Genomic DNA, 14,425 nt, shown 5'->3' with positions numbered 1-14,425 from the left:
TGCTAACACTGGGTGAGCCTGTTTTAGAAAATCTACTTTTACAAAATTTGGCTTTTACTTGTTATGAAGTAACACAGACACGAGTCTGAGCTGCATGCTCATATCGTTTTTCTCGGATTTAGTTTCAATTTTTTGTATTTTTTTTTTTTTAAAGTTCTACATTTTTACCGTAGGCCTAACCTCAGGAAACGAACCGAAAGAAAGAAATTCAGAAAAGTAAAATAGAATAAAAACTTACAAATAAAAAAGATATAGTGGTTCCCTGCAAAACTGTATTAATGCTTAAGAAAATGACTTGCAATTTTTTTGCATTTAAATTCTGATATCAGACTGCAGTGTAGTCTAAGTGAATACACGTTATTAATCCCAAAACGGGGGAAATGATTATTTCGCAGAAGCCAAAACATATAAGGATAACCTGCAGCAACATAGCGTAAATGAGGCAGAATAGCTGAACCACACCTACAACATAACGAGACAATATTGCTCAATAAGGCATAAAAGAGAAACAGAAAGAGAAAGGAGCACATAAAAATAAAACAAAATGAGACATTTAAAAGGTGTTATGTGATTTATATTTCATAATAATTATTTGAATATAATAAAATAAGGAAATAAATAAAGATTCATATTATCCCTGTTTTTTCTGTGTGTAAGGCAGTTTTAAAAAACACACACACACACACTCAACGTGAGTGCGTCTCCTTTAAAAAAGAAAAAAAAAAAAAGCCGGACTGTCCCTTTAATCCTCAGATCAGATCACTGACGTCACCCTAGTCCTAAACCGTCGCCGCTGATTGGTTGGAAGTGACGTCAACCTCACAGTTTCCTTTTTTCCCGTCTCCCTCCTGAACCATGACCTCATCGCTTTAGTTCATGAAAGTGCTAAAGTGCACCTTCCGTACCTAACCACCCCCCTCCTCCTCACACACACACACACACAATAACAGCTAACAGTTTTAGCCTTCACCTAGCCTAGTAAAGCTAATCTTGCTCTCCACGAGCCAGCTGAACGGCTGAGGAGGCCGTTTGTAGCCTATCACCGCGCGCTTTCATGCCTGGTTTGCTCCTGGCGCTGTCATCCTCTGTCAGCTGAGGTCTTTACTGTACACCCCGCAACACCGCCAAGTAAACACCGGCCAGCCCCCATGAAGACTCCGCCACTGTCCCCTCACACATGGAGGCCAGTTGAATAACACCCCGCAGACGCATGGAGCCCGAGGTGAGTGCTTGAGTGTGTTTGTCAATTAGCAAGAAAGGACATTTGTTTGTTTGAATCGGCTGCTCGCTGTCTGCGCTCGTGCCCAGCTCGCTGCTACTGCGGCGAGCCCGTCAGCTCGCACTCCTCCCCCCCTCTTTAAGTGCGCGCCCGTCTCATAATGGGAATAAACCTCGTCCATGCTCAAGTTATCGATCGTTTTATTGGGATGCAAAAAAATCGCTGTGCCGGTTTCCTATTGTAAGGTAGGTGTATTAGGTTTCTTCCCGAATTTTCTGTTTAATGTTCGCGCTGGTTAAAGTCATCACAGCCTTCCCGATCAATGGAGAGGGCTCATTTTCGCATGCGGACATATCCACGCGTCATAACAAACCCAGGCCAGGTTTCCCACTCAAAACAACCTCTCTGTAAGTGTGGGGTATAACAATAGTTGATGCTGACTATATCCGGCGTTTTTTAAAAGCAGTGCCTGCTGTCCGCACTGGAGTCTATTCTTATTTCTAATGTAGGTCGGTTTATTGTAGTGCGCTGCGACCGCTCAGCCTCCATCATTTTGAACGCTGGTAAACGATACACAACGTCTTGTCTGTTTTTTGTTTTTGTGTTGTGTGTGTGTATGTATATGTGCGCCCCCATCTCTGATGATGTCTGTATTTGATTTTTCAGAGCATTTCTATATGTACACATTATATTTATTTGACGATGTATTTTTGTATCAGAGATTCTTGATATTATTTACATTTACATTACCTATCATGTGGCTGTTCAACGCTGTTGTAGTGGAGTCTGGGGGTAGTCCCAGCTATGTATGACCCTGCATTTTACAGCAGTCAGTGCACTGAGGGAGTATTGATGAGAGGACGCCGGAAGGCTTCATGCTTGGATGTGTTGTTTACAATATGATAGCGCTGTCCAGCTGCACCAAGAAATCGATTTTTTAAAATGACAGAACCGCTGCAACAGCATGTTACACTGGTTATTAGTCGTGGTAAACACTCAGGGTTAGGCAATCATCAACTATTAACCATTAATTGTAAGCATTGTTAAAAATTTGATGATTTAAGGTGTGCCAATAACTGTTTCTTTTTAAATTCCACAATAATAATTGATTACAGCTATAAATTAATTGTTTACTACGATTATTGTATAGTTAAAAGCAGTGAATGCCACTGAACTCACAACAGTCATGCTTTAATTTATTTACCTGACAGAAAATTAATGATAAAGTATTTTCATAATCAAGTCGGAGGTTCTCACCGGTGAAAGTCAACTAGATATCTTTTGGTTTTGGACTGTGAGACAAAACAACACTGCTTATAATGCTAACTGTTTTGGGCCTTTGTACAGACCAAGAGATTAATCTTTAACTGACAATACTTTTATTCATTCTGTCGTGATTTTGAATGATATGCTAATATTTTGCCTTTTAACACAATTGCAAGAACTTCTACTAAAATTCTCCACTATAAACAGGTGACCCTGTACCTGCTCATTAGAAGTGGCAATCACCAGACATCCCATCATACAATAATATCAGAATACTTGATATTCTGATATTATTGCAGTTTTTGGCATTTTGAAAGGGTAAATATTTCATTAGCATAGATTGTGATTTCACTGCAAATTATGTCCACAAAGTTAATCCAATAAGATAAAGCAGGAAGGCACAGACACTGTCACTAAAATCTGCCATTATTGTTGCTATTAGACAGCGTCAGTGTGCTATCAATCTGTTACTGTCTACACAGACAAAAAAACCACATTTAGCAGAAATTCACATTTGTGTTTAGCTACCTTCCTGTTCTATATGAATAAAACCAGAATACATCTGTTTGGCAGCCAGCTGAGTCGAGTCCACTCATGTTATGTTCATTGACAAAAGCAGCATGTTGCAATTGGTCCCAGAATGTGAAAAGAATCCAGTACAATCACAAGGCAACCACAGGTTTGTTTTGTTTCTGGCAGATACAAAGTTGTTGTCCTGCTTTTCTACTACTACTAGTGTAACTGAGCTATTAGCTAAGCCAAGCATGTCCAGTCTTGAATGCCTTTTTCAGTTGAGCAAATATGATGTGATGTTGCTTGAATTAGTGTCCGTGGCTTGATAAAAAATAATACGATGCTATGCTGTATCGGTTCGTCTTTTTTTCCACTTCTGCTGCACAGTGCTTTGTTGTGGTCACCCTTTAAAGTGTAAGTGAAACACTCCAGAGAGAGACAGACAGCTTATATACACATATATATGCAAACTTTGAGTTCATGAGAGGGCCTGCTGCACAGACTAAAGGGCACAAGATGCGCTGGTGATGTAATTGTTTGTGGTCTAAACAAACCAGTCGTGCCTGTCATTGTGCGAACCTTGCTCGCTTCATATCAGCCTACTCAAGGCTGTGGCCGCAGGTGACGTTATGCAGGGAGTTAATGAATAACCTGGATGGTATTACATCACCACTGGTTGCCCTCCAGTTACTCTCTTTGTGTTTGCCTCTGTCCCTGATGTCTGATAATGCCATCATGGAGCTGGCCCTTCATGTTCACCCCATGGTGAAAGGCTGTGAATACACCTGCGTGTGTTGCCCATTTTATTGAGATAAAGTTACTTCCTCAGCTTGATGTTAATATGCACCAACCTTTTTTGTTATCAGTCTTTTATTGAACAGTTTCAGTAGAGTCTGTCAATGATTTGTGTTGCTGTGTTTTGCATGACAAGAGGGGAAAATGTTTGATTTGTTTGATGTTTGATTGGGAGTCTGTTAATTGTCTTTGTCTGGAGGAAGTTCATTAGATTTCAGACGTCACTGTGACCTCACAAAGCACCTTAATTATTAGAAAACACACACAAAATCCTACTAGCATAAAATGATGACGCGATGACAAGTTATATCCAATAGGTCAGTTCCACTGTGACTAGGGAGGGATGTTGATAAGATTTTCACCATTATCAATTCTGCATATTGCCCCGATTCTTTATCATTTTCCTTGTTGACGTCTAATCAATTTTCCTTGTGGAGAAATGTCGGTCAGCGCAGGATTTTTATCGTCAACGCAGTGTGTTATTATCTAAAGTTTTCATAGTATAAACAAATGGTTGAATGTGAGGAATTACGAAAAGCTCCACTGCTTTAGCGTCATTGTTCTGCAATGTAGAAAACCACACCAGCATTGATAGGTGGAGCTCAAAGGCATATGATCATGAAGTATTTGGAACCGGTTCTCAATAGCCATCCTTAACAGTGACATCATAATGTCCTTAAAAAAAACACCTTTTTTGGCCATCATCCAACAGCATAACTCAGAAAGAAAGATGATTTGAGTTGACATCATATTTGGCTGCGTGCTGAAGTGTTTACACTCATCTTTGTGCTTACCTATTGAATTGCTTTAAAGTCATTACTTACGTGTGTCTCGCCAAATTTGCATGTGAACAGCAAGTTGACTGATTGGTGAAGAGATACAGCTGGGCGTCAAATTTCTGGGTACCATTCATTTACAGCTAATATTTCCAGAAATCCGAAGGATGTGTAGGGTTTTTAAAAAAAAATTCCCATCTGGAGTAAAAATTTCCTCAAAGTTGACCAGTCAGACTAGTTTCTCTGCAAGTTGTCGTGGTGTAGTTATTTTTGTTTTGACTCCTTGGATCTGCATAACCTGGTCTGTGTGGATCTTCTGACTGTGTGACCTTGCTTTTGGGAAAGCAGTGAGATTTTTGGGCTACATTAGAGGAAACATCAGATAGAAATATATTAAAATAATTTTAGGCTAATTTGTGGTCATTTTCTTTTAAGTGAGTAAAATAAAAGGTGCACATACAGCTCAGGTTGGGAGAATCTATCTTGAGCTCCACTGTCTGTTTTAGCTTTATCTTGTATCAGCATCAGTGAGCATCCCATCACAATCACCCTTCTCGTGCCCCCTTATCACCCCAGCCTGGGCTGTTTCCATGGCAACCAAATCTGCTCCAGGCCTGTACACAGTGTGTCTGTCTCTCTGCTTTCTCTTCTCTTTGCTTGTTTTCTTCTGTTCAGTCGGAGCATCACAGCCTAGTGCTGCTTCCTTAAGTGTGAGGAGCTTATTTTATTTACTTATTTATTTAATGATTCTTCCTGTTTTTTTCCTGCTTGGATGTGATGTGGAGGGGCATTTTTTCTGCATGAGGAGATGGGCGATGTTTGTTATGCTGAGTAATCACGTGGATGGCTGTGTTGCTTCTTTTAATTTCTCTGCCTTTCTCATATTTTCTTGTCAATCTTCTTGCTGTTTTCTCTTATTAACCTTTTTTTCCACCCCCCTTTCTGTCCATAGAAGCGGGATTTTTTTTGAGTTTGCCATGGGACAATTGTCAAGCGACATAAAGATGCAGAGCGCTCCGTCTCTGACTACCACACATGTAAACCTGCACACTCATCCCCTCCCCATCTCTGTTCACTGCACAAAAGCAAGAAAGAGAGTGATAGAGAAGGAAGGAGAGATTCAGAGAGGAAAAAGTGTGAGACTGGGTGGGTGGGAGAGCAGTCGCCATTAGACATATGCAGCATCAGATGCTGTGCTCAGCAGCGGCAGGGACACAGAGAAAGACAGCAAAAGATTCACATCCCTCGAAGCTGTGTTGTTAGCTGCACGACCGAAGGGCTTCCTGCCAGATAAGGTACGGTATAACAGGTGATGGGGCAGGTTGTAATGTGGCGGCGGATGTTTTTTGTACAGGGGCAAACTGGTATTGCAGCAAAGCTTTCTGCAGAGTAGATATCCGGATGCTTATAATGTGAAGTTATGTCAGCATGCTAGTTACACATAAACTGTGATTCACTTTTTCAGTTAAAGAAAAGATCAGCTAAGCTTAGGTGGACTGTGCTCATTTGTTTGTGCTGTTTTATATGTTGTGCAAGCCAGTGGGCGTTTTGCCTTCAACCTTCATTGACTATCTACATTTTTATCTATGTCAATGCTTGCCGGTATCTACGTTCTGATTCAGCAGCAGTTTGTTGTTTAACAGTGCAAGCAGTTGCTACTGTCTCTCTAGACTCTCTTTCATGTTCTTGTGCTGCTCCTCTTGCATCAGGCGTGTTGCCAGGCAGCGAAAGCATGTGTACATCGGCTGCATGTTCAGGTCATCCAGCAGACTACAAGTCAATAGGAGACGAGCTGTAGGCTGTAGTGAAGCACTACTCAACCTCCATGTCATATGTTTGATGTGGTCGTCTGCATGTGAGATTTGATTTTTCACCCACATTCTCCTTCATGTGTTTCTTCCCTGCTCCACAATCATCCCCTCTCCCTCACCTTGAGCTGGCTAAGTTGCTAGGCTGGAGAGATCCTGGCTGAATAACATCCTTCGTTACCTCCACACAGCTCTCCTTTCTCGCTCTACTCCCTCCCTCTGTGGCGCTGCCAGACCACAGGTGAAAAGTTGCAGGACACAAGTGATTAGATACATTTCCTCCCCAGTTTAACCCCCTCTCTCACTTTCTCACCAGTGTTGTTAACTGTTTTTCTTTTCTGCCCATCCTCTCAAGAGGAACATAGCCTTATCATCGTTTTTGTTTTGGCTACTGCACCTCTGTCACTCACACTCTTCCTTTTCAGCCGAGGTTTAAACCTCCATTTACGCTTTGGGGTAAGCGAGAAGAGGCCCATTCATTTTTAATGACACCACGTGCCTGTAGATGAATAAAACAACATGGCTGCATTCACATTCTGACCTTTTACTTGTCGCATGACACCTGGTTGACCAATGAAATGGACCTCAAACTACGCTGGGTTCTTTTTCATTTGCATGTTGACTTAATTAAATGGCACGGTGGTTTTGTAATGTGCAGTCTAGCACGCGCACACATGCTGTTTCTCACAACCCCAATAAACGACTGATCGTGTGTGTGTGTGTGTGTGTGTGTGTGTCCCATGTTAAAGGTAAAAGGGCTGTGGTGAATGTGAGCACGGAGGAGATCAGAGTGATTAGAAGTGATGGATAGACGGAGGCAGTTCATCAAGTTTGTGGATGGTTAATTTGAAACACACATACAAACACACACGCACAGGATGTCACACAGGCCTTCTGCCTGTGTCCAGACCTGCTCTTTGAATTCCCCTGGCTTAATTTATCGCACGCTCTCAGTTTCCTGTTTCACGAGCTACTGCACAAGAGACCCTCGGTCAACAACCACCAGCCTTCACACAGTTACACAGGCACTCACACTTGTCGAATTTAAGTCTTTGTCTTCGGATGTGTGATATTCCTTCAGATCCCAGGACTGCTAAATCTCGTTGGATGATCCGGTCAGCTTTTAAGTCTTTAAATAACTTTTGTATTCATCTTTATAGCACTGTGGTTATTTTAAAATGCCAGGTGCTAAATATCTGCTAATAAAAGATAATGCAAAAGATCAAAAGTACGTGTGAATTCTTGTGCTAGAGTCAGGATTGGAAATGTGTGTGAAATGGATCCGTTGTTGTGACTTTGCAGCAGTTGAGTTTGAAGGGCTTTATTTGTTGCCATGGAGTGATTGAGTGAAGCTTAGACCAACACGTGCCCTTTATGATCACATGTTTGTCGCGTTCTTACATTTCTCCATGAATGCTTTGCTTACTTAATTCTCTTTCCTTTTTTTTTTTTTTGTCGCTTCTTCTTTTAGGCACCATGGATCTCCCAGCGTCTGCTCCAGTGGTAGCCCTTCTCCACTGACCCTTATCTCCTCCTTCCTCCACCTCTCTCATCTACCCCTCATTCTTCATACCCCACTACCCCTCACCCCCACGTCTTTGACCCTAGCTTACCACTCAGCCCGTCTTACATCATGGCAGGGGAGAAAGGGCCCAACAAGAAGAGCGCCATGGACATCAAGCGCCTGGCGAGCCTCATCCAGAGAGGGACAGGCCGCTTGCTGGTGATTGACAGCAGGACGTTTTCTGAGTACAATGCGTCACACGTACAAGGCGCGGTCAACGTTTGCTGCTCAAAGCTGGTGAAGAGGCGGCTGCAGCAGGACAAAGTGTCTGTCACTGAGTTGCTTCAACCCAATGGCAAAGTGAAGGTGAGTTAAAGCTCAATTAAGGCTACCTGACAGCTGATGCTTTTTGGGTGGTAGAATGTGATTAGAGAGCCATTCACTTAAGTGCCAAGCTGTCATTATGCCAAGCTCCTACCTTGCTGATAACGGTGAGACACTTGATTCCTACCTGCTTCATAATCTACTCTTAAAACCTCTTAAAATGGTCATTTGTATGTTTTTACACTTCTCACAAATAAATAAGACAAAACGTGCTAATTGCTGAGATTTAGAGGTGCCAGTAAGTGGAGTTTGTCACTTTTGCTCGGAGCCAAACTGGCCGTTTCCCCTGTGTGCAGTCTTTGTGCCAAGCCAAATTTAAGATGCTGGTAGTTTTACAATTACGAAACTCATATTGATCTCGTATTGAAGAACATGAGTGGTATTCATATTCTTATTGAACTTGGTCAAAATAAAAATTTGAGTGTTTCAAAAAATGGTTCGCGTTTTTATATTTAGTGCTTTCTGTGCTTCATAAATTCCCTCAACCCACAGCCTGAAATAACTCCTTTAAACAACTGATTGACTTGTCCCAAGCACACCTTGGTGATTTACAAATTTTTGTTTGTTCGTCTGCTCACATTTAGTAGTATAGCAGCTCTGCTTGTAGCATGTATTCATTATGCAGTAGGTGCAGTGGGTTGATATAGGAGGACTTTCTTTGAGCCTGGGGTCTCAGATTCAGGTTCCCTTGTCAGCACGCTGTCACACCGTTGAAGTGCCGTCATGCAAGATGCTGACTTTACGCCAGCTGTATGAGATTATTACCAACAGTCTGACCTGCGTTTCACTGTAGTTCCAAACTAGCCTCCTCTGTGTTAGCCAAGCACATCAGGGGATGCTATATTTGGTGGGCAGGCACGCATACTGTATGTTTGTTGCTTATCAGTGGCCCTGAAATCGGATCCTTCTGGTTTCCATGACTTCTCCTCTGAATATGACAGCCTTCCTTCCATGGCCTGTCCAGCCGCGGCATGCTGACTCCTGTATTTTTAGTCTCTGTGTGAAACTGAAGGATCTCTGAGGGGGGGGGAGCAAGGGGAGAGGAGGAGGGTTGACATCAGTGTGTTTTGTGTGCGGTATGTGCTTTTTGTGCTGTCATGTTTGCGCATGCATTCATCAGCTAACAGTTTTACTTGACTGATTACAGAAAGCAAAAAAGCTGTAGAGGACATGGGAGATGATTTTCTGCCTCCTGGCTTCAAATGTTATTTTTAGATATTTAACTTTTTAGTTACACCCAGTGCAATAACACAATGATTCACAGCAACCCATGACACTTGCCAGGTGAGTGAAATTTTTTTTTTAGGCGTGACTCAGAATGGCAGTTCACACTTCTTTTTTGTTGTTCTACTTCCTGGTTGCCAGGAGGCGGTCTGGTTGTCTGGCCTGCCACTCATCTTATTCTGTTGAGCCTATTTATAAGAGTGATTTATGACCAGCTTCCATTTTATGCCATTGTGTGTCAGCCCCAAACTGGCTGACATGTATTTATCTGCTTGGTACATCTTTCATAACTAAAAACATCACTTCCCAAAAAAAGGCAAATATTTAGACTCCATTACTTTATTGCTCTGTTTACTCCTGCTGGGTTACACTTTAACATTTGTAGATGACAGACAGCGTCTACATGGTAAAATGAACTTCAGTTCCCCTAATAGCACCTGGGATATTTAACCGAGTCCCTATATACCTGCTGTTTTTCCCTGGCTCTAATACTTTAATGCGAGTCGACCCCACATGCCTTCCTTTTCACCTAACATGAACCATTATCAGCCAGAAGATTCTGTATCTGAATACTTGTATTATTCCGACCAAAAGATCCAGTTTTGTTCCGATAATGGTTTTATTTTAGCCGAGATCTTACACACCCAAAAATAAAATCTTTTGAACACTAGAGATGTAGACAACAAAGAGAAAGCGATGGATTTAAATTAGCTGCTGCTGGAGAAATGTTTATTTGAGGCTTTGGATCACTGTCAGAGTTTCAGTTTCATTACTTGCCCTGAGTGCAGCGCGCTAGAGCGTGTTTCTGTGCTCCGTCTCTGGGTTCATCTCTGTGTGGGGCTCTGTGCTTGGCAGATCTCACACTGTGGCACCCCACAGAGCCATGCTTCCTCCTGATTTCGCTCACTTTCATTCTCGTGACAGCTCTGTCTGTCTGTTTTGCAACCATAGCCTGCAGCTGCTCGCAACCACCTCGATTCTTATTAGTTTATTCCAGTTCTCCTCTCACTGTCTAGTGTTGTCCCATGCCTGCTTTGTTATTATCCATTCCCCACCCCCAGTAAAGAGGATAAGGCTTGCGATTAATGCTAGGCTGGATAAAGCTGGAACTAGCCGGGTTAGAGAGGAGGGCCTGACGGACCCAGACTCTTTTGTTATTGGCTAAGCATGACATCATCCCTTTTGTGTGGCCACTGGCAGGCCGCGGGCTGGGCACGTGCAGATTGGCTGTGTGGTGTTTAAGCCAGCTCCCGACTGACCCCCCCATACACACACACACACACACACCATCGTCTGTACCCCCCACATGGCTCTGAGCATCTCCAGGAGCTGTCTCAGCCAGCCAAAACGCCAAAGGACACCATTGTGGCTCTTTGTATGGGAAGTGAATGCAGGAAGCAGGAGAGCAGCATTGACAGTATTCATGGATGGGCTGTTGCCTCCGCCTCCTCCCCAGCTGCCTCTCGCCTCGCATCCCATTGAGAACTAATAGCCTGCGTCCCCCAAGGCGCTGCACTCACCCTCTTTCATCGAAGCTCCCAATGCTTCAGTTAACTGAGCTGAATGAACAGAACAGCAGCAAACAAAATGGTGTCCTCTTTCTTCTGCCTTTCACGTTCCATCCCTTCATAGCTCCTTTTATTAATGCTCTCTATTAATGTAGGTGTAGAGAACTGGACACAGTAGGCTAGATGATGGACGACCTCTGCTGGGAGAGCGCAGGCTTAGTCGGAAATGGGGCTTCCTCATGCCTTTTCCGACAGGCTAGAGGGCAGGCGGCTGGTTTCTTGGCTTAAGCCTGGCTAATCCCTGCTGCTGTGACAGGGACAGCCGGCCAGGCAGGCCTGACAGATGGACCAGAGGTTTTCACTACCAGTAACCAGCCTGGGGAAGCACCCTTCCTCTTCTATATAGACATGGACCCCACGCTTTTGTTAAACGAAATAGCATGCCTGCATATAGATACGTTACACTTATGAGCTGTCAAATCTGTTAATGTGGCAGAACTTAAATATTTATAACCACAAGTAGGTTTCCAGATGAAAATTTAGCTGATTTTTGCATTTTTGATGTAAACTGAAGAAACCAGCTGTATCAGCACACTGACCAAGATGTAGTGCATCAAGTTTAAGACAGATGTGACGGAGTGAACTTGTAAAATTTAGGATTTCTGCTTGCAAAATAGAATAATGCTGAAATCAATATAGCACAAATAGATAACCAAAAAAAGAAAATTGATAAATATATTGAGCAATTCCCCAGTACTGGACTCTGTAATGGGTATTAACTGATTGGTTGAGACATTTAATCAAGATCAAGAGAGGAAAAAAAGTGTGTTGGAAAGTCGAATGACAACAAGTGAAACCCTTAACAGTCACTTTCAGCTTTCTAAATGCTGCTGATTTCCTTTTGTGATTTCTGCACTATTAGTCAGACTAAACAGGCAATTTGAAGAAATTATGCAAACAGATTTAAACATATTTCTCCAATTTCACTGTATAATCAAAAAACAATAAATAACTGAATAATTGTTAGCTGCAGCCGTACCAATGTGATGCCTTTATGGAAACATTCATTTTACACCTGAAAATATTCTCCAGCTGTTGTGATACCAACATTTTAGACATGATAATGAACAATAGGCTGATTCTTTTTGTTTGGTATAATGGGCATGCAGCAATAAAGCCAAGAAAGGCTGTAATCTTGTCTGTGATCTTAATTGGTGATATCGGCTGAGTGCCCTGCCGAACAGAGAGAGGCGACATGTGACTAATGGATTTATGCAATGTAGAAGATCTCCATCAATTCCACTGATGACACACCATATGTTGTGTTTATCCTCCATGTCAAGGGTTAGGAGGCGGCTGTAATGATGCATGATAGGGAACCCCATATGGAAAGACAATTTAAAAAATAAATCTCATTAGCTACAGTTGCAAGAATTCATCTTTTTGTATTTCTCTTATAGGATTTTCTTATTAAAATGGTGACTTTCCCATTTTTCTCTTACAGCATGTTTACTTTAATTCATGCTTAATTCAATGTTGCATGAAAAAAGTTGCACTTTCATGAGTAAATCAAATGTGCATCTAAAGAGGAAATAGTTATTTACTTTGTTATGATCAAAAAGTGTTTGTCATCTAGTGTCTGACACAGACTGTGTTTTACCATCAAGGACATCACACGTGTTTCATGTGTCATCTCCCATGATTGCAAGAGTGGACTCTGAGAACATAGATGATGAATTTCTGTGTTGGTTATTTCCCAGATGACCCAGATGGGAAAAATGGGAAATTTCCATGTGTTTCATTCACATTTATCTGAGTTTAAACAGAAATGCTAAAGCCAGCAGTGGTGTTTCTACAGAGATGGATAATGTCATATGTTTGCTTTGATGAGGTCATGCACTGAGTCATTGTTTGCTTTTAAGATCCCACTGTTTAACATAGACACACATGTCATAATCTGTATATAGTTTCAGATCTAATCACAAAGTAAAACTAACAATTACAGAAAATATAATATATGTATATTTCTTTACTCTAGTGTGAGTTCATGGGAGAGGATTTTGGGATACAAAACATGGCTTCATTATATAAAGAATTGGGAGGATGATGAGGTGTTACCACATAAAGAGAATGAATGCTTTCTTTACAGACAAAAATGAAGTCTGTGTACTGAGACAGACAAACTTTTATGTAAAAGTATAAAAACTCACTTGTATATAAATGTGTACCCTGAACAGGGCCTTATGTGTGTCTGTGTGCTAAAGGATCCCTGATATTCACCAACATGTAGGTGTGACCACACCAGATCAGGTGACCACATCTCAGAAATCATCAGGGATGACCTCACACTGCACATGCACAGAGCCGTCAGGAGCTTTCACCACCATGCCACATACCCACATCCCAGTCAGATTCACTTTCATTCAGGTGTAAAGTTTTACTTTAAAGGATGTTTCACAGTTATTCCCCATACTAAGGCTAGAATCTAAATTATCTATGAACCCAGGTTGAACCATATTATATACCTCTTTCCACATCTTATGAGCACAGTTGGTCGTGTCTCACACACACATATCACACCTACTGAAGCATACATGGAGGTGGCAGCTGCCAGTTTCAGTCAATGACATCATCATCCCCAGGGTGGTAGCTTGACAGTCGCGAGAGGTGTAGTTTGCACCTGTGAGCCGGGGTCTTAAACAGACTTATTGAATACTTAAAAGGGGACACTAGAGTACATGCAATATACCGTGTATAATGTTGAAAGTTTGGTCCAGTTGGTGCCACATCGGCATAGAAATAATGTTAGAAATGTACCCAGAAACCAACTGAAATAATAGGCGTATGGGTGGTGCGTACTTAATTTTTTTCTGGTGAATCAGTATGACAAACTCTGACTCCTGCTCACAGTGCTGTCTTTTTAAAGAGAGATTTCGTAATTGCCATTTCCTGTATCTCTTCAGCTCCTCGTTACTGAAGAATTTACTGTTAACTGAAGATGGCTCGTACCGCGCTCCTCTTGTTTTGTGTGGGTCCTCCCAGAGTGGACACCGTGAGGGGACCCAGACTGTGCTTCAGGAATGTGGGTCCATTTTTAGATTTGTGTCACAGACCAGTACACACACACATACTCCCACTCAGCACTGACCTTGTCACTGGTCAGCAGGAAGACAGGGGTCAGAGGGAAGTTGTATGTCACTTTTTTGCACAAACTGTTACCGTAAAGCAGGACAGCGTTTCCCTTATTTCATAGATATCTTCTGTTGCCAAGCTACCCATCAGTTATCTTTCATTATGTGTGCGTGTGTGTGTATACATACAAACTGTCCCTTCAGAGGAGCATTGACACCAAGTCCATGCCCTAACTTGCAGCCTTGTCTCCAACCTCGTTTTTCTTCCACTCCTTACATATTTTATAACAGGGTCAG

The 14,425-nt window shown here is 42.1% G+C and overlaps 1 protein-coding gene across 3 annotated transcripts in view; it reads left to right on the top strand.

The window, feature by feature from the left end:
* Positions 1-919: 919 nt before the first annotated feature.
* Positions 920-14,425, top strand: part of dusp8a (dual specificity phosphatase 8a) — a 40,369-nt gene continuing 26,863 nt past the window's right edge. Inside the window, exons 1-2 of one of the 3 annotated variants that reach the window (XM_040025173.1) lie at positions 920-1,222; positions 7,849-8,247. In XM_040025173.1, coding sequence (XP_039881107.1) covers positions 8,011-8,247 — 237 coding nt within the window. In that variant the 5' untranslated portion in view covers positions 920-1,222; positions 7,849-8,010. Of the gene's footprint in view, positions 5,865-7,848; positions 8,248-14,425 lie in introns of all 3 variants that reach the window. The other 2 variants (XM_040025174.1, XM_040025172.1) reach the window with 2 other exon arrangements.

Source organism: Simochromis diagramma, unplaced genomic scaffold (genome assembly GCF_900408965.1).
Source record: "Simochromis diagramma unplaced genomic scaffold, fSimDia1.1 OVJJ01000293.1, whole genome shotgun sequence".
NCBI classification, from domain to species: Eukaryota; Metazoa; Chordata; class Actinopteri; order Cichliformes; family Cichlidae; genus Simochromis; species Simochromis diagramma.
This window is presented reverse-complemented; position numbering and strand designations above follow the sequence as displayed.